This window comes from Camelina sativa, chromosome 12 (assembly GCF_000633955.1).
Source record: "Camelina sativa cultivar DH55 chromosome 12, Cs, whole genome shotgun sequence".
Lineage (NCBI taxonomy): Eukaryota > Viridiplantae > Streptophyta > Magnoliopsida > Brassicales > Brassicaceae > Camelina > Camelina sativa.
The window spans coordinates 5535522-5561427 of NC_025696.1; the positions used below are offsets into that span (position 1 = coordinate 5535522).

Here is a 25906-nt window from a genome sequence, read left to right on the forward strand (position 1 = left end):
CAGGCCAAAAACCAAAAATTTTACAATATTCTCCACTAGTCTTCACGTGCATAAATAGAATTGTAGTTTTCATTATTTCCTTATTTATAACCCAAGTGTTTTTGGCCGTTCCATAAACAACTCTTGAAGGCGAGAACAAATTGCTCAAACTCAACTTCCTCTGGTTCTACGATCCAAACCTCAGCTTCAGCTTTGTCTTGTAGTAAGTTGCATTGTATTCATCAACTGTAAAAATATTATTGGAGATTAATCCGGCAAAACTTTTTATGTTTATTCTTGAAATTAGGGTTTCGACTTTGCAAAAAAAGTACAAGGGCGATTAGGGTTTAACCCAACCAAGAGTAAAAAAAAAAAAGAAAAAACAGGGAGCAGAACACCGAGACTCGCCATGGGTAAGGTGAAGAAGAAAAATCGACAATGTCTTACTAGGTCCAAGAAACGAGACGAAAGCGAAGAAATCGATCTGTATTCGAATATTCCTCCGGAACTGATACTTGAGATTCTCCTAAAATCGCCGGCCAAATCCATAGTCAAACTCAGCTTCGTTTCTAGATACTGGTCATCTATCATCCGCGACAAAGACTTCACCGAGTTGTACCTGACTCACTCTATTACTCGGCCTCGTCTTCTTTTCACAGTCAACCGTCTGGACATGCACTTCTTTGTCTCCCGATCCCTGGAGGATCATCTGTTGTCTTCTGATGATCATCATAGGGATAGGGTAACTCTTACTCCGAAACCCGATTCACGGTATTGCATTTCTCCACCCGTCCGCGGCTTGATATGCTGTTATAATGGTACTAAAGCGTTGATTGGAAATCCTAGCACTGGTCAATTCGTAGCTTTGCCCAGAGTCAAAACTATAAAAAATTCATATCATCTTTTTTTTGGATATGATCCAGTTAACGATCTATACAAAGTGTTGTGCATGACAAATCGGTATGTTCCACGTGTTCATTTCAGCGCTAAATTCTTAGAAAATATTGAGACGGAGGAGCATCAAGTTCTCACTCTAGGAGCTAACCAAGAATGGAGAATGATTGAATGTAAGCATGGCCATCGTCTAGGTGTTTCTTCCTTTGAAAGTAAAGGAATATGCATAAATGGGGTTGTGTATTATTTAGCTAAGGTCGATATACGATTCTTTTCTCTAATAAGCTTCAATCTGATGTCTGAAGACTTTAATGTTATTGAGTTACCTGATAGACGTTTTAGTAAACTGGTGAACTACGGTGGAAAGATAGCTTTAACGGATGGTACCATATGTAGAGGTACACTTGACCTGTGGGTTCTCAAGGATTTCAGTAACCAAGAATGGTCAAAATGTTCTCTATTGGTTCCTTCTTTGACAAACTTAGTTGGGGATGATGAATGTTTTACGTTCCGGGGTGCACTCCGTACCGGCGAGCTTATATTTGTACCGTTTTATTATAAGAACCCTAAACCGTTCTCTTTTATTTGTTACGATCTCAACGTAAACCATGCCAGAAAAGTTGTGATTGAAGGACTTGGGAATGACCATCGTGCTAAAGTCTTTTTGGATCATGTAGAGAGTCCAATGTTTCTACGTACCAACGGTGTGTTAATCCAATGAATCCAAAGTCTTTGCATTTAACTTTATCTCCTTCTTCTTCTTTTTTGTTCAAGCCTTATGTATGATCTTATTCTTGGATAGTATCTTATCTAAGATTAGTCCTAGTATTGTTTAATGGCATTGTACGCTCATGACTTGATAAAAGTAATCTTTTTTTTTTTTTGGTGGAGCTTTAGAACAAGCTTCAGGTTTCTTATTTGATTTATTATATTTGAAGAGAGGAAATTTTTTTTTTGAAGGGTTAAAGAACAAAAATGAATTCCATCTCGACTTTGATTACTCTGGTAAATTATGTTACTTTCATTTGGTTATTCAATTTTGGATGGAGCAGTTTTTCAGCATCATTTTATTAGTTTGTACAAAATTGCGTTTTTTGTGAAGAATCAAGGATGTTTTATGCAATTTACCATAACTTCGAACCTAAATAAATACTAATGTCACAAGCATTGGTTGACGTGTCGAAATTTAATTGGAGAAGCTGACGAAGAAGCAGAGCATTTTTCACCTCCTCTCCCAATCGGGAAAAAAATTATCAAACGAAGGAGAAGAAGAAGAAGGAACAATTTCGCGGATTCAAAACAGAGCCAGAGAGCTTCTTTGTTAAAGTTTAATCCTTTTTGAGAAATGGCGGAAGAACCCGAAAAGGTGTCTTCTTCTTCACCAGCGTTACATCAACCTTCTGCTAACAAAGAAGATGCTGCTGGGATCAAAACTCAGGTCTGTGACTTATATCTTCTCTTTCGACTTCGATCGTTTTGATTTGCCCTAGTTTGATTCATCGTCTCCGTTGATGTTATCTGTGTCTTTTGATTACTAGATTAGTGATAGAACAGTTTAAAGTTTCCCCCTTTATCTCTAGATCATTCAAGGGTTTGCGAATTTTTGATTTTGAATTTGAATTTGACTTCGTGATTTGGTTTCTGGGTGTTTGGTTATACAGGACCCAGCGTCGTCTTCTGGGTTTCGTGCTTATCCCAATGGTGATTCTCCTCCAATGTACCCGGTTTTTTATCCGGGTCTTGTTCCCGGGTTGAATCCTGGTCAGTATGAGGAACAAATGAACCGTGGAGCTGGGATCTATGCTGTTCCTGTGCATCAATTTGGAGGACATGTCGCTGGTCTTCCTTCAAATTATCTTATCCCTCTCACTTACAATGTTCCCACGTTAGTAATTCTTTTCAATCTCCCTCGGTTTTGATGGAGTAGCCTTTCGATACATGATCATGCCATTGTGTCTTTGTAGCTAGAAGAATTAAGGAGTTGTGTAAACCATTGTTTAGGTCAAATTACTGATGGTTTGGCTTCAGATGAGTTTATGTAGGAAAGTATAGGTTTGATGGGGTTGATGGGTTGTTTTTTTGTTGTTTAGTACTAGACCAAGTAATGAGGGTGAGACTGGGGGAGAGAATCAAGCGCAAGCTGGGCAGGGTCAGCAACAGCAGCAACCTGCTGCACATCAGAGGCATGTTGTGGAAAGGAGGTTTCAGATTGCGTTTCAGCTTGATTTGTTTCTCATACTCAAGCTTGCTGCTGTCATCTTTTTGTTCAACCAAGATGGATCAAGACAAAGGCTTGCTGTTCTTGTGATTTTCGCTACCATAATTTACTTGTAAGTCTCGAGAATCTGGTTTACTTTCACTCTTTAAAGGTCTATGAAGCTTGAGTATGGCAACCAATCTATGCTTAAATTTGTTAAATTGGCCTGTGGTAAAGATTCATTAGACAAGTATTGAGAACCTTCTTTTTGGGAGTTTGTTAACAAAAAAGTTAACCTCTGTCTGGTGTTGAAATATTGACAGATACCAAACTGGAGCTCTCGCACCATTTGTGCGATGGCTTTCACAAGGCATGCATAGAGCAGCAGTACCACCTCCTCGACCTCATAGACCTGCTGCAAGAGCTGATAATGATCCTGCAGCTGCAGTGCCACTAAATGAAGATGCAGTTCCAGGTACATTACTTGCTAAATCTCTCTCCCATGGTGTTTACTGAAGCCATCACAAAAACAACTTATGCCGAAGCAATTTGTTTCTATTTTCTTGCTCAGAGGGACAAGAGAATCAAGCTGATAATGGGAACCGAGCAAATGAAAATGAAAACGTCGATGCAGGGAACCAAGGGAATCAATGGTGGGGAATAGTGAAAGAGATTCAAATGATAGTTTTTGGCTTCATAACTTCACTACTCCCTGGTTTTCACAACATAGATTAGACTCTCTTTTTTTTCTGCATACTCTCCATCTTCTTCAACTCGGAAAAGGAAATGTTGTGTTCTACTTTAGTCTTCTCGATCGCATGTGTAAGTACTAGAAAATTTTACCTTAAGACTTCAAAACTAATGTATGTGAGCAGCATTTTTAATGCTTATGCCTCTATTGTTCAAAGAACAGGTACTCAGAAGTTATGCATCTTTATTGATAATATCATATACATCACCATATAAAACCAAAACTTTTGTTTTCTCGACAGCAAAGTCTGCAGAGTTGAAGAATAAGATGATAAGGAAAATGATTCCTTTATTTATATTTCGTGCTCTAAATAACAATACTTTACAAAAAAAGAGTAGACTATATATATACACAGAGAGCCGAACAAGAAGAATCAAAGGATCCATCACATTTCCAACAAAAGATTACTGATTTTTCGAAGCTCCTTGAGAGCAGTCATAGCTGTGATTTGTCCCTTTTCGACCAAATTGGTCTTAGATAAGTTCTCTATTAATCCTGCCTGAACCTGACCACGTTCTTGCTGGAAAACCGACTCGATCACCTGAAACATATATAATCAAAAATCATCAGATGTTTGATTCACTACTTTCAGCATAGATGATAGAACTAGAGAGAGAGAATGAGAGTGAATTACCTGAATATGTTCAAGCATGGAGTTGCCAAGGTTCTTCAGAGTATTCATCACCTTCTGGTCTGCGTCTCCTTTGCTGCACGATGATGAGGCCTGTGGAAGAGAATGTGACTCGGAAGAACCAACCAAATTGCTCTTACTACTTTCACCACTATTAGATCTTGTCTCCTCAGCAGCGAGATTGCGTCCAAACTTCCAAAACCACTGGAATTTTCCCGGTAAAACCTTACTACGCTCCTTAACAATGGCCACAGATTTATCTGCAGAGTCCTCTTCTTCATGAGACTGAGTTACTGGAAACTCAATGCTAGGTTGAGAAGAAACGGGAAGAGGCGAATCTACTACGTCTGTTTCTTGATCTTTAGACTGATTTACTGGAAACTCCATGCTCGGTTGGGAAGAAATGGAAAGAGGCGAATCTACTACCCTTGTTTCTTGATCTTTAACTGTTTCATTAGGAAACAAATCTGACTCGTTACTGCTATCCGTATCATTCTCAATGTAGTTTGAGTCTCTGAGAGGACTGTTTGGATCTGAGGAAACATCAGATGAATTCTCCTCTATTGCTATACTCTCTTCACCAGCAGTTTCGAAATCCGTGTTTATTTCCTCCGTTTCTCGAATTGAGCTATCTTCATTGTTCACAACGTCTATCGGATTAGCTTCCTCAGGTTCAGAAACGATCTGCCGATTAAAATCTTCAAGCAAGTTACGCGCAGCTGATGATACCTTGACTTCACTTTTCCCATTTGATGACTTGGCGTTATGAGTTGGCTCAGACTCTGTTCTGAAAAGTCTTTTCACCCTGAACCAAGGCTTCTTCTTCTGTACTGAAGGACTCGGTTTCTCTTCCTCCGCGGCTTGGTGTAGAACTCTCCATTTCTCCTCCCAATAACTTTGTGGTGCAATTATCAGTGGAGACTTAGGTGAAGTCGATCCCGAAGGAAAGCTATTAGTTCGGGCCGGTACTGCAGGACTTACGCTCTGATCAAAGCCATCGTTTATAGATAGAGCTGATGATCGTACATCATCATCCAAAGCCAAAGTTTGTAATGACTTAGCTTTCTCTATAATTTTCCTCACATCAATCTTCTCTGGGAAATTCAATAGTCTCTGGAGACAAGAAGCTGCGTTTTCAGTAGCTAGCAGTGATGATCTTAAACATAATATCATCGAAACAGCCATCCCTGAGATCAGAGCTCCCCGAGGAGAATCAAAGATCTTGTAGCTCTGGTTTGTATTGTTATCCTCATCTGTTCTCGTTGTATTATCTGCTGAGAATATCTCATCCCACACTATCAACAGATCCTGAAGCAAAAACTCTCTTCCAAACAAAACTCGTAACCAACGAAGCCCAAAGTACTGAGGTTCAACTCCGAGTTCAACCAAATGGCTATGCAGAGACGAATCAACGAACGACAAAAGATGGTAAAACGCAGTGCACGCTTCAAGAACAGGAGGTAAACCCGTGTGTGATCCACTAGCTGGAGAGTAAGCGAAGAAACCAGCCATAGCAACACAACCATGAGCTCCATTCATAAGAGCATCAAACATGCAGTAAGCATCGTGCTCCATGAATTTCTCAGACAAGACAATCCCGAGTTCACCTTCGGCTCCATAAGCATCACTTAACCTCACAATGGACTGGATCTCGGGATCGAGCTCATCTAGACTCTTTATTTTCTTTGAGCTTCCTTGAATACCACCAATCTCATCATCCGTGAAATCCTCCAGAAACTTTTTGAAATCGAAGTTGTAAGTAACATCTCTTTCTTCGAAAGACAAACCATCGAATCTGTCTGTGAAATGATCTTCATAACTTTTACGCACTTCAGAGAGACGATCTACATCAACATGAAGTACATAAAGCAGTGGCGCCAAAAGCTCATGCATTCCTGAAAATGAAACCAATGAACAAATGTCAGATCATACATTTACAAAAGCAACACTATTGTCAATATGTTTGTTAGTACCTTGTCGATAACCATACTCGGGATGTTTAAGACACCACAAGAGTAGAATACGTCTTAGCATTCCTTGACATCCAGGAGCTTGAAAGTATGTCCAGTGCTCTGGATATAACCTTGATAAATCTTGATCCAATGTTTTCTCTAGCTCGGCGTTACGAAAGAACCGACTCCATGTACTGTCTGCCATCAGAAATGGACACCAAAGAATCTCAGCAACAAAGAACTCTAAAGACAAGAATGTATCATTATCCAAAGGGGCTTATTCTAACCAAAGCTTATTATATATACCTGGGTTTTGAGATAAGGGGTTGTCGATAGAGAGATCAGGAGAATTCCTAACATGTTTAGACAAATGTGGATCAATCAAGAGCCGTCTCCTTAAAGCAGCATATCTACATAGACACAACAAGAAGCCATTAGAGAGAGATCCCTTGCTAAAACCCAGAAGAAGAAGCTCCTTAATTCTCCAAATTAGGAAACTTTTTTGGAAACATAATGCAATGGGTGAAAGAAAAGCTTAAGCTATCTACATATATTACCGTCTGCGAGATTCGGCGGTAGCTTTGCGAAGGTCATCAATGGAAGAAGAAGAATGAAAGGGAAGAACACCGAGATTGAGACGCCAACGTACGCCTCTTAGATTGGCGAAACGATGATCAGATTCATCTCCCAGAGTTTCAATCTCTGATGGAACCATAAAGCCTTTTTCTCTTTGTATCACAAAATTGGAATCAACGAAGAATTATTCTTCTTCTTCGTGAAACAGAGGAAAAAAAATAAATGAAGGATAAAAATCAAAACTTTAAGCTGCCACCACCGGGGAAATTTCTCCGTTGACACCAGAAACTGTAAGAATCGGAAAAAATAATAATGATAAAAGAATGTAAAAAAGTCCGATCAGATCGGAACACAATAAAATAGGAGAGAGAGAATCAATTCTCAATTCTCTCTTCTTCTTTTTTTTTATGTTCTCTCTCTCTCTCCGAATCCAAGAGGAAGAGATTAAAGATGTGTTTTTTAATTTTTGTTTTCACAGAAGAAGAAAGAAGAAAATAGGAAGTTTGTTTGTTTCGTGAGAAAAAGGTGACCTGTCGGAGCAAAGTGGTGAAGACGATGATGATGAAGCAGCACCAGCTCAAATATACATAATAATGTACCTCTCCTCTCTTTTTTATTTTTTTCCTTTGTTGCTGTTTTTTTTTCTTAAAATTATTATTTTATTATTGACTTGACTTATTATTATAGTATTTATTTCCTTATACGATAAATATGACTGTTAATTGAAAGATCAAAGAGTATTAATTGTTATTACTATTACCGTTTGATTTATCACGTATTTCGCTTTTTCAATTTATTGTTATAATCCTTTGAATATGTTCATTCTTTCAAAATATGACTATGTTTTTATCCAACGATCACTCGAGATTTTAATTCATGGATTCACTACAAAAAAAGGATTAGTTTACATCATTTATTTTTAATTTTTGCATTAGTTATAAATGATGTAAAAGTTATAATCTGGTGATGCAAATAATTTACATTCGTTAATTAATAACCGATGCTAATAAACAAAATATTTACATCAATTATTGTAATTGATATGAAAATGTGTCAATTGCAAAAAATGATGTTAATTTTTACATCAGTTTATTTGAGTGATCATCTCCAATGGTTTTCCCTATTTTTTCCTCCATAATAGAGGAACTCTATAATAGAGGTGAGTTTTACTCCAGTAGTCCTCTATAAAATAGAGATTGCTATTTTTCCTCTATTTATAGAAGGACATTTGTTAAAAAAAAATAGGATTCTACTATAAATAGAGGAAAAAATAGCAATCTCTATTTTACAAGTAAGAATAGAGGACCATTGGAGTAAAACCCACCTCTATAATAGAGTAACTTTGTAAGACCATCTCCAATGGTTTTCCCTATTTTTTCCTCTATAATAGAGTAACTCTATAATAGCATCTCCAATGGTGCTCTATTTTTGCCTCTATAATAGAGGAGTTCTATTTTAGAGGTGAGAATAGGGGAGTTTTACTCCAATGGTTCTCTATTCTCACCTCTAAAATAGAGATTGCTATTTTTTCCTCTATTTATAGAGGAACCCTATTTTTTTTTACAAAGGTTCCTCTATAAATAGAGGAAAAAATAGCAATCTCTATTTTATAGGTGAGAATAGAGAACCATTGAAGTAAAACTCACCTCTATTATAGAGTTACTCTATTATAGAGGAAAAAATAGGGAAAACCATTGGAGATGCTCTAATAGAGGCAAAAATAGAGGACCATTGGAGATGCCCTAAAAGAACTGATTTCAATTATTTACATCACTTATTAATAACCGATGTTAATATTTGTGTTAATTTTTCAATAAACGATGATAATAGAAAAATTCTAATTAATATAATTTCTGATTTAAACAGATTTATTATCTTAAATAAAATTTTGTATTTATCCATTTATATATGTATATATTTTGTATCTTTATTAATTGTTTTTTTATATAGCAAAAATTGTTTTTAATATCTACTAAATATTCTATAATATTTTTACAAATAGTTATTATACAAGAACGTCATTTGAAAATTGAAAAGAAAAAAACATAAATTTAACTCAATTAATAGAACTCATTAGAGTTCTTACAAAAAACAAAAAAACAAAAAACAAACAAACAAAACAAGTGATATGAACTTAGTTTCACGATCTAGCTATGATTTCTTGAAGTGATATATAAACACACATCTTGTTTTTTCTTCACACTTTTTTCTTTCCATTGTCTTGGTTGTTCTTTCACCATGAGGATTTTCTGAGTATGAAAACCAATAAATATAAAATCAGAGCCATACGTGCGAAATACAAAAGAAAAAAATAATAAAAATAAGGAAAAAACAAATCTTTGTCATCTTGGAGGTTTAGAAGATGAACGTATCGATATGATTGTGTGTTAGAGATGTACACATATAACTTGATTCACTGGGAGTAGTATGGTTGGCAATTGGCAATTTGGCATCCTTCAAAGAAGAACTTCTAAGAAAATTAACCTTTTGGACAGTTCTTAGAAAAGAGTTTTATATTTGTGTGATCATTTCTAAATTCTTTTGTTTGTGTTATGCGAAATTAGGAGAAGAGTTTCAGAAAATAGTTATACTAAAAAGGATTTGAGTAGATCCGGAGAGATCGTGGGGTTTGTTGGATAGTGGAAATGATTTTTTGATTTTTAACAAAACAGTTTTTATACATAATTGAAGAAAACAATAACAGATGAGGAATAAAAAGAATAAGGAAAATCATACTTTTGGCATTTCAATTTTTTTTCTTTTAAAAGCACAATCTTGACTCGGAAAAAAAAAAATCTACGTTTGTGAACATAATAAAGAAATAAATGATAATTACTGATGCATAAGATTTGTGATATATTGCTTAATTATTTGAAATATTTGTGTAGTTTTTAAAACATGGTATTTTTGAAAAATGAACTATACAAACCGAATCAGTGTTAATTATTATCATTTTATTTAAATATTGTTTTATTTTATTGAATCGGTGTTAATTAACATCAGTTTATTATTGATACTAATTTGTATCTTTTATTTAATTGATGTTTTATTTTGTATCATTTTATAAGCGATGCTTATAACAAACTAGAAAATACAACGATTATTTATTGATGTAAATATGTAGATTTGTATCAATATTTTAAAAATGATGCAAATCAATATAGATTTGTATCAATTTATTGAATTGATGCCAAACTAATTACTGATAACATCAATTATAATAATTGATGCTATATCATTTTTATTTGTCTCATTTATACATAAGTGATTCAAAATAATATCACTTAGGTTTTTGATACAATTTAAGTGATTTAATTCAACTTTTTTTTGTAGTGATTTATCATATTTATCTATTATTTTAATGGATATAAATTAAAATTTTAAACTCATGTAATGAGTTTAGATGTATTCATCCAACGGTTTTATAAGTTTATCGAAGTAAACCTATTAAGGTTATAGATTACCTATAGGTTAATCAAAAAAATATAAATAATATAATATATATGTATATATTAATATGTAAAATATTTTTTTTGCAAGTAATTTATGTAAAATATGTAAAATAAATGTTAAGTTTTTCTTTTTTGCTAAAAAAGAGTAAACAATAATATATATGTCAATGATTTAAAACAAGTGTGAAATTTTTCTTTGTTACTGTAAATTAAAAAGAAAAAAAAAATATATATATATATATATATATATATATATATATATAAAATTCTACTTTGGTTGGTTTTATAATTTTATTTTATATAATATATTATAGATTTAATATTAATTAATTTATTTTATTTTATTTTATTTATATATGGATAATCCATACAACCTATTTTGTTACTAAATTTTATATTATTAGATTTAGATATATATAATTTAACACTATTATAATAAATGAGTTAGATTGAATCCGTTCACGAAAGGCTCGAACTTATGTAGGTATGAATCGGATCGAGTCGAATTACCTATTTTGACATCCCTAAAAACGGGTTACACAATTAAGGCAACGGTTCCAACAGTGAGTAGCCATAGATAATCTTGACGTTATAGTTATGTCTACATATATAATCAAGTAATGGATTAATTTCCATTGACGAAGAGGAAGAAAAAAAATGATTGATTTGCATGGCCCGTACTTACGAATTATAGATGCTTAACGTTTTGTAATTTTCTGATTCTGATTAAGAGAAATGTAAAATATGGGTATAAAAAGGGTATATTCGTAGAATTTTCCTAAGAATTTTCAGATGTGGCGGCATTAACCACGAGTATCATCATTGCAAGTTGCCAAAAGTCATAGCCAAGTAAGGGGGAGGTATTGGTTTAGGATTTAGAAAGAATTTTAATGACTTTGTATTTTTAAAAATCTTGCTGACTTTTAAAATCATAGAAAATGAGAAAGTAAAAATGAAGGATTCTATAAGAGATTGTTTAGGAAGTTATTTTAAATCTTGCTGATTTGTGTTTCCTAATCTTGTAAAATCTTTCATAAAATCTTTCAAAATCTTTCTATTTGATGAAAGAGTTTTCATGACTTTTGTTATGAAGGAAATGATATAAAATCCTAAACCAATAACACAAAATTTGAATTCATTAACAATCCAAGATTCTTTTGTTTTAATTGAATAACATAAAACTTTTCATGACTTTATAAGACTCTTAATCCAATAACACTAGATTTATCAAGATTTTAGATAACTTTTTATAAATCCACAACCAATAACACCAAATTTTTAAAGAGATTTAAAAAGTCTTGATTGAATAACAACATATTTTACATAACTTTTAAAGTCATTAAAATTCTTTCTAAATCCTAAACCAATACCTCTCCCTAAGCCTTTACGACACGTCTCCATTACGTGTCAATGTAGATAGAATTATATATACGTTAGTAGTAGTAATGTGTGGAATACTAACTATTTGTATTCACGTATATTCACGTGACCTAATTAAAACAACGGATTGTACTACATATATACTACTCTACTAGGGTTGTTATTTCTTTTCCTTATTTTGGCTATCAATAAGTACATACATTAATATCATATTTTGAATATGGATGACATTAATGACACAACGACTATGTTGTCTAGTTCTATAAAGAGAGATTGATTCGACAAGAACTGGTTAATGTTTAACAGTAGACAATGATTTTTCGAAGGCTTAGGTGGTTAGGCAGATCAATTTGCATGTACAAGTATAACTGCCTGATGAAAACAAAATAATCTATGTCGTGATATCAGTCTCTAAATTAATCCTATATATATGAATCGCATTTTACCTTAAATGTTCTTTTAAAACTTTAAAAACATTCCCCAACATGAGTCTATGAAACTCGACCCGATGACTATGTGTGGACCTTTTAAAGTAGTGGTCTTTATCAATATACTACGTTTTACTAGTAGAAAACGATAAAACACGACCAAGCACCAAAATAGTATTTATTAATTTCTGTAATTCTCCTTTACAGAAATTATTTTGGGAGAATAACACCTTTTTCGTGGACGCCAAAAGTCATATTATCTTCAGGCAGCAGTGCATGAAGGGATGATTGGTGTAATTAGATACATCCAAAAAGAGCCAACATATAGTTGTTGGTAAGAGTCGGTCCTCAATTTGATTTTTCCCATTTATAAATTGTATATAATATTGTATATTATACTATTGTACAGCTATAATATTTCTAAATTAATATTTTATTGTTTTCAACGTCGTTCCTAATCTTCTACGCCACATAGAATCTTCCACGTGGATTTCTCTGCATCACCTCCATTTTTTCCGATGGACAAAAAGAACAGTATAATACAACATCACTTTCAGTCTTTCACCGCCAATAACATGTTTATCTTAAATTTTAGATATAATCCAAAACTCTTTAAACCTTTTATTTCTCATGTTTCTTCTTCACAAAAATTTCCAAATGAATTAGTCCACAGTTCAAATTTAAGATAAGGTAAATTTATTAACGAACAATTAATTTTCATAGTCGAGAAGAAAAAAAAAAAACTCTACATCTATGTTTACAATCGCAATCATATGACTTATTTTATCATAGATTTAGAGGTGACAACTGGAATTAGCACACATAGTGATTATATAACATTATCCGACATATAGGCGAAAACAACACACTAACCACAAATCAGTAATTCCCTCGTGTACTCAACTACTCATGTTTGTTTATAATCTAAGTTTTGGGTGTAGCTAACTGGAAGCAATTACAAACAATTAATTAGTATCTTAGGTATATATAATGTACTATGTTATGTATACAAGTATAGATATGCATGCACCATAACATATAAAAATGACCATAGTTGTTTAACATTAACGATAAACTTACATAAATTTGGTCAGGAATACAAAATCTACAGCCGACATGTACATTTTCAAAAGTTTAGAAAAATCATTGCCAACTGAACGGGAATGAATAGATTTGATCCGTTATTCACTATACTATAGAGTCAGCTGTGAGTTAACACAAGGCACAAAATCAAGATTATTTATAACCGATCATGTAAAAATGAATTTAATCTTGGTAGAGTTAACTCATCAGACTGTCACAGCATATGTAAGTAAAACAGTCTTAAAAGATAATCAACGAAATGAATTATTATAATTTTGAAATGTTACTTCATAAGCAGACAATCTATTCTCGGTTTGTCTCTATAGCCCATCATTTAGATTTGAAGGGATAACAATAATTTAGCAAAGCAACATGACGTTCATGTAAATCTTACGACCCCTCCCATATCAAAAGAGAATAATACAGTACATTTAACCCCACATGTCAATAAGATGGCAATTCCGAGTAATGCATCCCATTTAGTATAGAGACACATAAATTATAGATTTGTTTTCTTGCAATCAACAAGCTCAACACCACAAAATTTAAAGTCGGTGATTATTTCAAACTTAATGTGAATAACAACAACAATGTGAAAAAATATAATGGGCTAGCTTTTGTTCTTATCTCAGTTCCACCCATGTGGTCCGTATGTTGATATCTTTATTAAACAACAGTACATATAAATATGCAGTAAATCAAATTCCTAATCCTTCATAATATTTGACTGTGATAGTAAAAAGTTGGTTTTTGGATATGATGAACGTTAAGACTATAGGCACATATCTGTTAAGCCTAAACTTAATTTAGTCCACACCTGGTTCAGTATAAGATTTAGGAAGTTAGGTATTCACCGTCTACATTGACTTGACTACTTTGGCTAGCCAGGCCGACGATATATTCAATTCTATATGGACCAAACCGACCCAAACTTGTTTTTTTTTCCAAAAAGTTTTTTAAAATATAAACAAGAAACTAGCTTTTAGGCCGACAACAGTAACCCGCCCCACCTCTTTAATTAGGGTTGTCCATTCAGGGACATGTTTCCCGATTTAACATTTACTCATTCCAAATCTTTCATTCAATATATGTTTTCTTGTTTACATAAATATCAGTCGTTTGGGATTAGTATTACCTGTTTGTTTATGTAGTTAACTGTTACAATCATTTAAAAACTCCATAAAAACTTTAAATTCTTGAAAAATAATCCAAATAACAAGACATACTTATCTGAAAGTTGATTCTTATCCAAATTGTTATCTAAAAATTAATCTATACTCGCTATTTCCTATCTCCATAGTCCATATCCAACAAAATATTAGACGCACTCGTTCATTTTTCTGAACCCCTTATTAAAAATCAATTGTCTTATTTATTCCGTAATGGGCTTAAGTTAGTGATTCAGCCCGATAACCATTTTTTAACTGGGCTGAGTCAAAATACATACAAGAAGTCCAATACTTATGGGCTGAGTCAAACATAAGAATAAACTAAAAAAGGAAATGAATATCAATATTCGCAACCGATAAGGAAAACATTTTTTTTTTAATTTGGTATAAAAATGTAATAACTAAAACCTGAATAGGAAGTTAAAACAAGGTGTCTAAATACAGGGACTCAAAATGAAAATAAATAAGAGTTGTTGTGAGCAAATTAGCATTACCATTGCCAAAGTAAAGTACCAAAGGAGAGGACCGGAGAGTGACGTAAACACCCGACCGTTGAAAGCACCCTTTCAACTCGCCGCCGGTGACTCAATCCTCAAAATTATAGTATCTCCCCATTACCCTTGTCGTAAAGATCTTCACTTTGGCTTCTTCCTTCCCCAATTCCCTCATACCCATCTCCTTACTCTCTTCCAGGTTTTGTTTGCTCTCTTCTGTGTAAAAACTTAGGCTTTGTTATATATCTCTTGTTTGGTTCTTCGGATTCCTTTGCTCTGATTTAGTTTTAGAATTGACCCTTCGAATTTAATTTTGAGTTATGTATTGGGTCATGAGCATGATTGAAGAGATTAGTGTTGTGTATCGAAGGTTGTGTTTGATTAGTGTAATGTTGGATCTGTTTAGTTATCTTGTATAAAAGTGTCAGCTTTAATCAGAAATCTGCAATCTTTTTCAATTAAAAGTCAAAAAAACATGTCTGAATTTAGTAGTGGCCTTTAATGTGTATTACCTGTGTGTTGTTTCTTAATTCGTATAAGACTTGTTTCAGTCCTTTTCACTCAATTAAATGGATAAATTAGGAGTCATTGATTTGATTTTGATCTCAAATTGGGTTTGTGTGTTTGTGAGGGAAACTGATTTGGGAAGGGTGTTGAATATTTTAGGGTAAGAACATCTTAATATGAAATGATCTGCTAAGAGGAGTATATAAGTCTTCTTTGATTGGGGGGAACTCTTGATATGGAGGAGAGTGAAACAAAGGGGAGAATTAGGCGCGAAACCGAAAAGGCGTGTGTTTCGGTTGAGAGAATTGGGTCTACCTTACTTTCATCACTTGCAAAGAAAGGTAAAGAAACATCAAATAAGAGAAATCCTAAGCCTAATAAGCGCAAAACCGAAGAAGAAATATGTTCAAAATCCAGAAACAAGAAGTGTACTAGAGGACGGGTACATTGTGAGGAGGAGAATGAGGAGGAGGAGGAGGAGAAAGGTAAGAGAACAAGGAAGAGGAAAAGCAAGAGACAGCAAAAGGATAACAAGGTTGAGGTAGATGATTCTTTAAGGTTGCAGAGGCGAACAAGGTATTTGCTTATTAAGATGAAGATGCAGCAGAATCTTATCGATGCATACGCAACTGAAGGTTGGAAAGGTCAGAGGTACAAAATTTTAATTTCTTCTCTATTGACTCAGTGTCTCTTATATGGAAATTTTTTTTATAGTTTTACTATTGCCTCGGATATATTACCAAATAGAATAGTTAAGTATGCGTTACAAACGAGTTTTATCAAGTTTATAGCTGTCAATAGTTCGGTCCACAGATTTGTTAGCGTTTTCAACCTTTTTCTGTTTCTAAATTGAATGTGAGTTCTCCTATGTTTTCCTTAGGCCTCGATTGTATAAAAACGAACTGAGCATTTGCGTTTGCGTTTACATGCAAAAGCGAAGAAACAATCGTGGCCTTATTAAGTTGCAAACAATTATGTGGTTTGACTCTCTTGTATTTCCTTGTTTTTTCAGCCGAGAAAAGATTAGACCAGACAAGGAGCTTGAGAGAGCACGAAAAGAGATCTTAAACTGCAAGCTTGGATTACGCGACGCCATTCGCCAGCTTGATTTGCTTAGTTCTGTGGGAAGCATGGAAGATAAAGTGATAGCTCTAGATGGATCTATTCATCATGACCATGTAAAAAAATCTCTGTTTTTCTAATTCATATCTTTATCTGTGATACTGAAAGTCACACTGGAGAATTGCCTGATGGGGTTTTACCTTCTGCAGATATTTTGTGCAGAATGCAATTCTCGAGAAGCTTTTCCTGACAATGATATAATACTTTGTGATGGAACGTGTAATCGAGCATTTCACCAGAAGTGCCTTGACCCTCCTTTGGAAACAGAAAGCAGTACATATACATATATATTGTCTTAGAGAGTTTATACAGTGTTGCTTCTCCACCTGGGTTTTTTTTTTCCTAAAATCATATTGCTTTCAATAATCTTAACAGTACCTCCCGGAGATCAGGGCTGGTTTTGCAAATTGTGTGATTGCAAGATGGAAATCATCGACACAATGAATGCGCAGATTGGAACTCATTTCCCTGCGGATAGCAACTGGCAGGTAAAACTTTGGCAAGTACTAGAGTCTGTCGAGACACTTCACTATCAGAACTCTGCTTTACACTTCTTATTTTGAAGCTCTTACCCTTTTTTTCTATGGATAAGGATATCTTCAAAGAAGAAGCTAGTCTTCCTATTGGATCTGAAGCTACAGTTAACAACGAAGCGGATTGGCCTTCAGATGACTCTAAGGATGATGACTATGACCCTGAAATGAGGGAAAAAGGTGGAGGAAGCAGCAGCAATGTTAGTGGTGGTGGTGGTGGTGGTGGTGATAACGATGGAGAAAGCAGTTCTACTAGCTTATCTTCTGATGGTGTAGCACTTTCAACAGGATCATGGGAAGGCCATGGATTTAACAATATGGTGGAACAATGCGAAACAAGTAATGAAGAAGCTGTATGTGGGCCAAGACAGCGAAGAACTGTCGACTACACAAAGTTGTATTATGTGAGTACATCCATGGATTTCCAAAATCTTTCGATGTTGTTCTGCTATTTTTTTGTTATTGATGATTGTTTTGGTTGGTGAATTTTTGGATTTTTATTGTATTTATCAGGAAATGTTTGGAAAGGATGCAGTTTTGCAAGAGCAAGGTAGTGAAGATGAAGACTGGGGTCCGAACGACAGAAGGAAGAGAAGAAAGGAATCTGATGTAACAAGCGAGCTTGTAAATATGTGTGAAAGCAGTAAGAAAGATCAAGATGCTGTACAAATACCAGAACAGCGTAAGAGAGATTCTGTCTCTGTGGAAAATAAAGGAGGTCGAAGGCCGATGTTCAGACTCCCAAAAGCTGCAGTTGAGGTCTGAAATTGCTTCTTCCCGGCTTTAGTATCTTTTATATGTGTAAAAAGAAGAGAAAAATCCCATTACTAAGTTTGAAATTGTTTGCATAAATGTACCAGAAGCTACGTATAGCGTTTGCAGAGAATGAGCTTCCTTCAAAGGATGTGAGGGATAGGCTTTCAAAAGAGCTGAGTCTTGATCCGGAGAAGGTAAACATGTACCAGGCTTGCGAGTGTTTCTTATATTAGTGGAAGGTTATATAAGGTTATAAGGCTCATTCAAAGAGCTAAGGAACGTTTGGTTCTCCATGTGCTTAAATTTAATTTTTTCAGGTCAGCAAATGGTTTAAAAATACACGGTATATGGCACTGAGGAATAGGAAGGTAAATAACTCGTTACAAAACTCTCGCAGTTACTTGCTTCATTCTCACATGTGAATATTATCTGGATTCCTTAAGAGACTACAATGAAGTCCTTCTTTTTATATGATAGATGGAGAGCGAGAAACAACCTGAGCATTCTAAGACGGTCTCTGGAAGAGACTCTGAACCAGAAGCAGTCATGAAGAACAACACAGATACAAAGCAAGCTCAAAATACTTTGGACGAGACTGTTCCACCCGGATTTAATGATTCCGCTACAAATCAGAAAACCATTTCTCCCTGTAATAACAACCAGGAGGTTACAGAGGATTTGAAGACAGTCTCTGGTGGAGACTCTGGAGACTCTGGACCAGAAGAAGTCATGGAGAACGATACTAATGAAGTTCAAGATTCTTTGGACGAGACTTTCCCACCCGGATTTAATGATTTAGCTACCAATCAGAAAATTTACTCTCCCTGTAATAACAGCCCGGAGATTCCTGAGGATTTGAAGACAGTCTCTGGTGGAGACTCTGAACCAGAAGCAGTCATGGAGAACGATACAAATGAAGTTCAAGATTCTTTGGACGAGACTTTCCCACCCGGATTTAATGATTTAGCTGCCAATCAGAATATTCTCTCTCCCTGCAATAACAACCAGGAGGAAACTCAACAGGCCAATGTCTCCTTTCCTGCACCCACAGATGAAATTCAACAGTATCTGGAACAGAATGACTCTTCTTTCGCTCTAGTGGTAAGATAGAAACTAACCATTTTTGCCAAAATAAGTTTATAAGAACATATCTACTATTAAAAAGAATACCTTGTCTTTCCCAGTGGTTTTGAACAATATTAGATTTCTTACGTAATTTTTCTTATTGTGTTCAGCCACATGAAGAGCTAAGCAGCGAAATGAGCTTAAAGACGGCTGTAGAGGAGAAAGAGACAGAGAGTAAGACGACCGAAGAGGTGAGATATAACTATTTCGGCAAAATGAGTTTTTGCAGCATTTCTAATATGAAAAAAAAAAGGAATAAACCACAATTAAGTTCTGCTTCCATGAACTTGCCTTGACCAGCAGTTTTGGAATACTTTAGATTGTTAAAGACATTTGTTCTTATTGTGTTCAGCCACATGATGAAGAGCTAAGCAGCGGAATGAGCTTAAAGACAGCTGAAGAGGAGGAGGAGACAGAGAGCAAGATTACGGAAGAGGAAGAATACGAAGCAGTAATGGAGATGCTTTGTAGGACAAAAAACAAGTTACTGGACGTGAGTCAGAGACTTGAGAGATTTAAAACACCGAAAGGCCGGAAAAAGTTAGGCAGNAACAACCAGGAGGAAACTCAACAGGCCAATGTCTCCTTTCCTGCACCCACAGATGAAATTCAACAGTATCTGGAACAGAATGACTCTTCTTTCGCTCTAGTGGTAAGATAGAAACTAACCATTTTTGCCAAAATAAGTTTATAAGAACATATCTACTATTAAAAAGAATACCTTGTCTTTCCCAGTGGTTTTGAACAATATTAGATTTCTTACGTAATTTTTCTTATTGTGTTCAGCCACATGAAGAGCTAAGCAGCGAAATGAGCTTAAAGACGGCTGTAGAGGAGAAAGAGACAGAGAGTAAGACGACCGAAGAGGTGAGATATAACTATTTCGGCAAAATGAGTTTTTGCAGCATTTCTAATATGAAAAAAAAAAGGAATAAACCACAATTAAGTTCTGCTTCCATGAACTTGCCTTGACCAGCAGTTTTGGAATACTTTAGATTGTTAAAGACATTTGTTCTTATTGTGTTCAGCCACATGATGAAGAGCTAAGCAGCGGAATGAGCTTAAAGACAGCTGAAGAGGAGGAGGAGACAGAGAGCAAGATTACGGAAGAGGAAGAATACGAAGCAGTAATGGAGATGCTTTGTAGGACAAAAAACAAGTTACTGGACGTGAGTCAGAGACTTGAGAGATTTAAAACACCGAAAGGCCGGAAAAAGTTAGGCAGGTGTTCTTCTTCTTTATCTGAAGAAGACTCAGTAGTGTATGTTCCAATAGTAGAGGTCATGGAGAAAAAGGAAAACAATTGAAAAAAAAAAGAAAAGAATCCTTTGCAGAAGTTTTGGTATTGTTAGATTCTTTTGGAACTTAGGTCTGAAGAATACCTAATGTAGCTTTTGTATCATTCAGTTTGTATGTGTCATTTAAATTACAGAAAAAAATCCCAGGAAAAATAAAATCTGGGACTTTTTAAATAGAAAATTTTAGCTGTGTTTTAATACATTTCTTCTTTTTTTCTGAACTTTTTTTACTCTATTTTTCGAATAACTTTGGCTTTTATTTTTAGGTTTAGAATATAAGAAAGCTGAAAGATTTTTGTCCAAAAAAAAAAAAAAGAAAGCTGAAAGATTTAGATTTTTAAGTATGATTGGTAGATGGTAACTACAGTTTAAAGTTTTAACAATGTCACAGAAAAAGGAAGTTGTCGGTTAAAATGAGTAGTACGTATCTCCCCTTAACAAGCCTACTGTCACTTTTATGAGTTACTAAACATTTGTTGCCTAACTTTACAAATGGCATATCTAGCTTTATTTACAACTTACAATATGCATTTGGTTTCTGTTCATCAATCAAAGACAAAAACATCCACAAAATCTTTTTAAAAAGTCTTTATTTGCTTTTTAGCCTTTTCCTTTATGTGTGTTTTGAATCCAACTGCTCGGGTTGGATTGTCATCTTAATTTAAATGGGATTATTTTAGATATATATTTTTTAGTTTTCACTTTTCATAAAGGAACTTTCATATATTATTTAAATTTAAGATGATACCATCAGACGTTTTGTAGCTCAGAAAATAAATCAACCCTTACAAGTTACAACAATGTACCTCTTCACATATATTGCATAAAACGTATTAAGTAAAAAATAAAAGTAATTTAGAAGTTGATAAGATAATTTGGATCATTATAAGCTGCGATTGCCATTTGTATCTTGGCCTCTACTGCACTGCTTTCTTCTTCATCCGCCTGCAAATTCAGTGATTTACTAAAATTAAATACAAAGTTATTCCTACATGATTATATATCTAACTCACATATGTGAGTTTAATTGGACCAAAACATGGTTAAAGAAAAACTAGAACTGATAAATTTGGTTATACACGACAAAGCATGCATAAGTAATATAATTATTTCCTGTGGAAATTAGATTGGGGGGTAAAGTCATTACTTTGGTTTAATAAGACAGATTAAGACAGGTTTGAAAATGATATTATCGACTTTGTGTATACTTTTTGTTAAAATGATTGGAGTAAGGTTTCACCAACTCTCCATGACTCCACCACTGGTCTATATATATACCTTACTGTATCTTTAGCGTCTGATTATATTAATTTGTGTTAAGGAAATGTTATAAAGGTGGGCTCTAATAAACGATATACTATTACTATATTCTTTTGTTAGACAAGAAACATCCATATACAGTATGTTGTAGTTGGACTTTTCCAACCTACACGGCATGCATATACTCCAAGTAAAACAAAATAGACTGTTAGATCACGAAACTAATTAAGCATTCGGTAATTAGATTTTCTGAACCAAAGTCCCCTAGTATTTGAATGATAAGAAAATACATAGAGATATTATAAAACTATAACACAAATACTAATTACTAACTGTTTAACGAATTCTAATATGAAAAAGGTTTATTAGCTAGGGACTACTATGAAGACCGTCTATGTATGTATGTACCAGAACTAATAACATAACAATAGTAAAGGCCGGCTAAACGTTCAATCATCTCATTTGAAATAAGATAACAAGAACAAATATCTGGAGATGACACAAATAAAATTTGCTAATTAAATTAGTTTGGCCGGCATATACTATTGTTAATTTATAAAGAATTGATGTGGGAAAAAGTCACGTGCTAAAAACGAGTGAATGAGAAAGAGACAAACGTTAAATTGAAGCGCGTGAGGTTATATAATTATTAATTAGCCACGTTCTTCTTGTGCTGCTTGCTGTATGTTTAGACGACGCTTTATGCGACACCGATGCACTTAAGATTTAAAGATTTCACAACGCAAATGTAGTAATTAAAATTAGTCTAATGTTTTATGGAGTATGACATTTAACTTTTAAAGAGAATCTAACTTCCCATGAAACAAAAAAAAGTCAAGGCGAAATTCAAAAAAAAAAATTCTGATGGGCTCGAGGCTACCTCAATAATTGGAGCTTTTAATTGATTTGATTAGGATAATACTATTATATAAAAAGACAAATTAAACTTAAGGTGTAATGTGAATTAAGGTCCACTAAATGGAGACAAGTGGGAGCAAAGTATTAATTGGGTCCATCTAAAGGTTTGCCCTTTTGAATTTGATAGTGATTTTCGATAAAATAGTTTGAAACTTTAAATTACATTTTGGTACTATTGTATGATGAATAAGGGTAACCTATTTTCTTTAACCAAAAATCCAAAAAAAAGAACAATCCACTTTACTAAAGCATTTAGTAATATGCTTTTTATTCATATTATTAATTTATGTACACCTAGTAAGAGATTTGTCTACGTGCCGTCAGGCGACCATTTTCCCCCAAAATCACCCAATAAAAAAAAAAGATATAAATCAAATTATAAATAAAAGTCTGAATAGTTGCGACGGAATAAGCAGAGAAATCTTTTTAGTTGGTGTGTTTTATAGTCCGACAAGTGCCTCAAACTACTAATCTTATACTAGCTTATTACAATTAACATATCGATCTAGAATTGTTTATTAGACAAAATCCTCTAAACTATGTTAGCATATCTTTTCAATATCATTTTATAATTTGGCTCGATTAGTGCAAAATGAGTTTCAACCAAATGCACTTAGAATCTTGTAGTTTGTACTAGTATGGCCAGTATTACCAAATAAGATTTAGTTTAACTATAAAATAAAAATATGAGAAAGAGCGAGAGTGTGACCTGGAGGAAGAGAGTAGTCGAGAGACGAGAGGAGAAAGAAGAGAAGTTAGTAGTGAGAATGTTGAGATTTAAAGACTCCAACACTTTACAAAGCTGCAACATTGTCTCTCTCTTCTTGCTACATGTTATGCATACCACTACTGTCTTTTCTCCCATCCATGTCACCTTCAGCTGTTTTTCATTTTTTTATAAATAAACATTTGGAATATGGAATAATTAACTTTCCCCCCCCCCCCAAAAAAAAAATGCATTATACCACTTACCTCAAGAACTTCGATCGGGGAGTATTGTAGTACTCTAGTGCTGTAATCGATTTGCTTGAACTTCTTTGATCTCATGACATTTATGTCGTCCGGGAAATTTTGCAGCTGATTTTCAGAAAAATTATTGACGCAATCGTAATCTTTCATCGGATTTTCTAGTTGCATTGATCGTGATTCAAGCTCTCTGATCTCTGCTTCAAGCCTCTTCTCTTGTTCAATAAGTTCTTGCATATAATCTATTGAATCTTTGATGACAGATGCCTTGTCCAACTAAAAGAATATAATACATAAACATGAATATATATTTTAATTAAATCCAAATCTAATCAAATCATTTATACACGTACACAATGATACGCTATTAGGCTAATCAGGGGACCAAAATACATTTTTAAGAGTATCAAAAATTTGGTTTGCCTATTTATTTAATGTTGGTTGGATTTTGTTTAACCAGGTTGTATAGTTTTATATCCTTTCAAAAGAAAGAAGAGAAACAAAGTTTATTCGATTATTTAATTTTTGTTGACCAAAACTATTTTTTTGCTGGTGACGAAACTTTTTTATTAAATTATTTAGACTAAAAATTGAATAAAAGAGACAGTTGATTAAATTAGTAAGAGAAAGCATTAAATGGAATGAATCAGACCTTGGTAATATTGGGGACGACTGATCGGAGAGCGAAGAGTCTCTGATTAAGCTTTTGCCGTCTGTTCCTCTCAGAGACAACGTTCTTAGAAGAAGCCGGCGACGTTGCTGCTCCATCCGGCGAACTAGATTCACCCGAACCTGAAAACGCTTCCTCCATTGGCCAACTAGAGTTTATACAATTTGAAAACAATCTGATTACATTAGCTACGAACTAAAAAAAAAAAAATTAAGAAGAGAATAAAAATGAAAAAGTTTACAAGATTCTGGAAGTACCTGTCAAACTCGAGTTCTTGATTCTGGAAGAACATTGTGGTTTCCCAGTAATTCTTGTACTCTTGTTCCAGATCGTCCATTTTCGGACAGAAAAAAACGATTCTTTCTTGAAATGGAAGGTTTTGTTTTTTGCTTCTTGTTTGTTCTTTCTTTCTTTTTTGGTGTTGTGTCTTTCTATTTAGTGTACTATCAATACAAGAGTGGGCCGATGGATCATTTTATAGACAACAAAAAAGAGTCTGACAGAGAGTTTTTAGGCACGTGGGATATTGTAAGATCTTAATCTCCTGATCCAATCTTGACCGTTCAATCAAAATCTGATTTCTTTTGTCCAATGAAGATAAGGAAATCTAAATTATCGTATCTTTCTCTTTCACTCATAATATGCATTACTTAGTCGTCATATTTATTCATTCATCTGGGTTATACTACTGAATTTAGGGTGTTTACGGTTCCAATTTCGTATTCTTTTGTTAGGTTAGAGTAGAGTATCAAAGATATTTTACCTATTAATTTTCTAATTTGTTAGGATCCGGATTCGAACGTTAGAAAATGATGTGTCTTAAAAAAGAGATACGTAATTTCAGAATTCAAATATTAAAACATAGGTATCATGGTTATGTGTATGCGTACGTAATGATTATGGCCAATAATGGTGATGATTAGGTTGATTGTCAACTTTTTTTTTGCTAAATTTTATTGAAAATAACCCAATAGGACCCAATAGATTCTTTAATGTCCCTTGAATTGAATGCAGAAAATCTATGTTAAAGTCAATTATCTCTGGTCTTGGGGATGCTTTCTTGTGATTTGTGAGTGTCTATATATTTATCAAAATTCCATATCCTCCATATAAAATGCTATGAAATAACTTACTTGCATAAGGTGCTTTGAACAAGTTAAGCAATAACCATGGACTTATTAATCAACCAATAGACGTAAAATGTGACCCATAAAACCAAAATAATGTGGGCATCATTCCAAAGCCTAAGGGCATCTCTAACCCCACTCTATTTTAGAGTCAAATCTCTATTATAGAGCAACATTTGCTCCAACCCTACTTTATATTTTACTCTAAAATAGAGAAAATGATAAGGATTGCTCTATGGCGTTGAATGGTACCATTACATTTGCGAATTTCTAAGTGCGTTTTTTTAAAATCTGTTTTATACACCATCCACAAAAAACAGAGTTGTTATTAGCGCTTTTTTGAAAAAGTGAGAAAAATCAGTTTGCGTTTTTTAAGGAGAGTTATTAACTCATGAACCGCACCTATTTATGTCACTCCCAATTATATAGCGTTTTTGTTTCCAATTACGCACTCGCTAAAAGTAAATGTTGATTTATTATTTTTGTTTAATTTATTACTAATAAAAATGGTTAATAATCAACAAAAAGTTTTTGAAGTTTTTAATAATTCTCATTGATAATTTACTTTTAAAATGTGTCTTTTTTAATGATAAAAATTACTTTTCCTTTTTTTTTTCAACAAAATATCAGCTCAAACG

At 34.0% G+C, this 25906-nt stretch overlaps 5 protein-coding genes across 8 annotated transcripts; 3 read left to right on the forward strand and 2 right to left on the reverse strand.

Annotated features, from left to right (window-relative positions):
* On the forward strand, positions 389 to 1594 carry LOC104733212 (putative F-box protein At4g29970). The gene is made up of 3 exons (XM_010452812.1): positions 389 to 797; positions 978 to 1046; positions 1125 to 1594. The coding sequence occupies exons 1-3, from the start codon at positions 389 to 391 to the stop codon at positions 1592 to 1594; spliced, it is 948 nt and encodes a 315-aa protein (XP_010451114.1).
* LOC104730324 lies at positions 2075 to 3966 on the forward strand. The gene is made up of 5 exons (XM_010449482.2): positions 2075 to 2311; positions 2535 to 2758; positions 2964 to 3203; positions 3394 to 3545; positions 3642 to 3966. The coding sequence occupies exons 1-5, from the start codon at positions 2219 to 2221 to the stop codon at positions 3803 to 3805; spliced, it is 873 nt and encodes a 290-aa protein (XP_010447784.1). The 5' UTR covers positions 2075 to 2218; the 3' UTR covers positions 3806 to 3966.
* On the reverse strand, positions 4093 to 7569 carry LOC104730325 (TBC1 domain family member 5). The gene is made up of 5 exons (XM_010449483.2): positions 6962 to 7569; positions 6711 to 6814; positions 6426 to 6602; positions 4456 to 6347; positions 4093 to 4362 (listed from the first exon to the last, which is right to left on the reverse strand). The coding sequence occupies exons 1-5, from the start codon at positions 7117 to 7119 to the stop codon at positions 4207 to 4209; spliced, it is 2487 nt and encodes an 828-aa protein (XP_010447785.1). The 5' UTR covers positions 7120 to 7569; the 3' UTR covers positions 4093 to 4206.
* Positions 14980 to 20529, forward strand: LOC104730326 (pathogenesis-related homeodomain protein-like). 4 transcript variants are annotated; one of them, XM_010449487.2, is made up of 14 exons: positions 14980 to 15185; positions 15653 to 16144; positions 16506 to 16671; positions 16765 to 16888; positions 16991 to 17103; positions 17208 to 17552; positions 17662 to 17907; positions 18009 to 18098; positions 18222 to 18272; positions 18382 to 19005; positions 19140 to 19220; positions 19382 to 19522; positions 19816 to 19896; positions 20058 to 20529. In XM_010449487.2, exons 2-14 carry the CDS (start codon positions 15729 to 15731, stop codon positions 20334 to 20336), a joined length of 2757 nt encoding a protein of 918 aa, XP_010447789.1. In that variant the 5' UTR covers positions 14980 to 15185; positions 15653 to 15728; the 3' UTR covers positions 20337 to 20529. The 4 variants fall into 4 exon arrangements, with proteins under 4 accessions (XP_010447789.1, XP_010447787.1, XP_010447786.1 ...); XM_010449485.2 differs by lacking the exon at positions 19816 to 19896 and having other exon boundaries at positions 18382 to 18661; positions 18830 to 19005; positions 19382 to 19574; positions 20251 to 20529; XM_010449484.2 differs by lacking the exon at positions 19816 to 19896 and having other exon boundaries at positions 19382 to 19574; positions 20251 to 20529.
* LOC104730328 (transcription factor bHLH27-like) lies at positions 21036 to 24567 on the reverse strand. The gene is made up of 5 exons (XM_010449488.1): positions 24399 to 24567; positions 24124 to 24289; positions 23478 to 23747; positions 23215 to 23385; positions 21036 to 21272 (listed from the first exon to the last, which is right to left on the reverse strand). Exons 1-5 carry the CDS (start codon positions 24476 to 24478, stop codon positions 21183 to 21185), a joined length of 777 nt encoding a protein of 258 aa, XP_010447790.1. The 5' UTR covers positions 24479 to 24567; the 3' UTR covers positions 21036 to 21182.

Bases quoted from the DNA above. Each gene is read 5' to 3' on its own strand.
- LOC104733212 (XM_010452812.1), top strand. From the start codon at position 389: ATGGGTAAGGTGAAGAAGAAAAATCGACAATGTCTTACTAGGTCCAAG. The intron at 798-977 runs GTACTAAAGCGT...CTAAATTCTTAG, and splicing joins CTTGATATGCTGTTATAATG to AAAATATTGAGACGGAGGAG. The intron at 1,047-1,124 runs GTAAGCATGGCC...TGTATTATTTAG, and splicing joins AGAATGGAGAATGATTGAAT to CTAAGGTCGATATACGATTC.
- LOC104730324 (XM_010449482.2), top strand. From the start codon at position 2,219: ATGGCGGAAGAACCCGAAAAGGTGTCTTCTTCTTCACCAGCGTTACAT. The intron at 3,204-3,393 runs GTAAGTCTCGAG...AAATATTGACAG, and splicing joins TTCGCTACCATAATTTACTT to ATACCAAACTGGAGCTCTCG. The intron at 3,546-3,641 runs GTACATTACTTG...TTTCTTGCTCAG, and splicing joins AAATGAAGATGCAGTTCCAG to AGGGACAAGAGAATCAAGCT.
- LOC104730325 (XM_010449483.2), bottom strand. From the start codon at position 7,119: ATGGTTCCATCAGAGATTGAAACTCTGGGAGATGAATCTGATCATCGT. The intron at 6,348-6,425 runs GTACTAACAAAC...TTTCATTTTCAG, and splicing joins CGAGTATGGTTATCGACAAG to GAATGCATGAGCTTTTGGCG. The intron at 4,363-4,455 runs GTAATTCACTCT...TATATGTTTCAG, and splicing joins CCATGCTTGAACATATTCAG to GTGATCGAGTCGGTTTTCCA.
- LOC104730326 (XM_010449487.2), top strand. From the start codon at position 15,729: ATGGAGGAGAGTGAAACAAAGGGGAGAATTAGGCGCGAAACCGAAAAG. The intron at 17,553-17,661 runs GTGAGTACATCC...TGTATTTATCAG, and splicing joins ACTACACAAAGTTGTATTAT to GAAATGTTTGGAAAGGATGC. The intron at 18,273-18,381 runs GTAAATAACTCG...TTTATATGATAG, and splicing joins TGGCACTGAGGAATAGGAAG to ATGGAGAGCGAGAAACAACC.
- LOC104730328 (XM_010449488.1), bottom strand. From the start codon at position 24,478: ATGGACGATCTGGAACAAGAGTACAAGAATTACTGGGAAACCACAATG. The intron at 23,748-24,123 runs GTCTGATTCATT...ATATTCTTTTAG, and splicing joins TCGTCCCCAATATTACCAAG to TTGGACAAGGCATCTGTCAT. The intron at 21,273-23,214 runs GTCACACTCTCG...CTGAATTTGCAG, and splicing joins CGACTACTCTCTTCCTCCAG to GCGGATGAAGAAGAAAGCAG.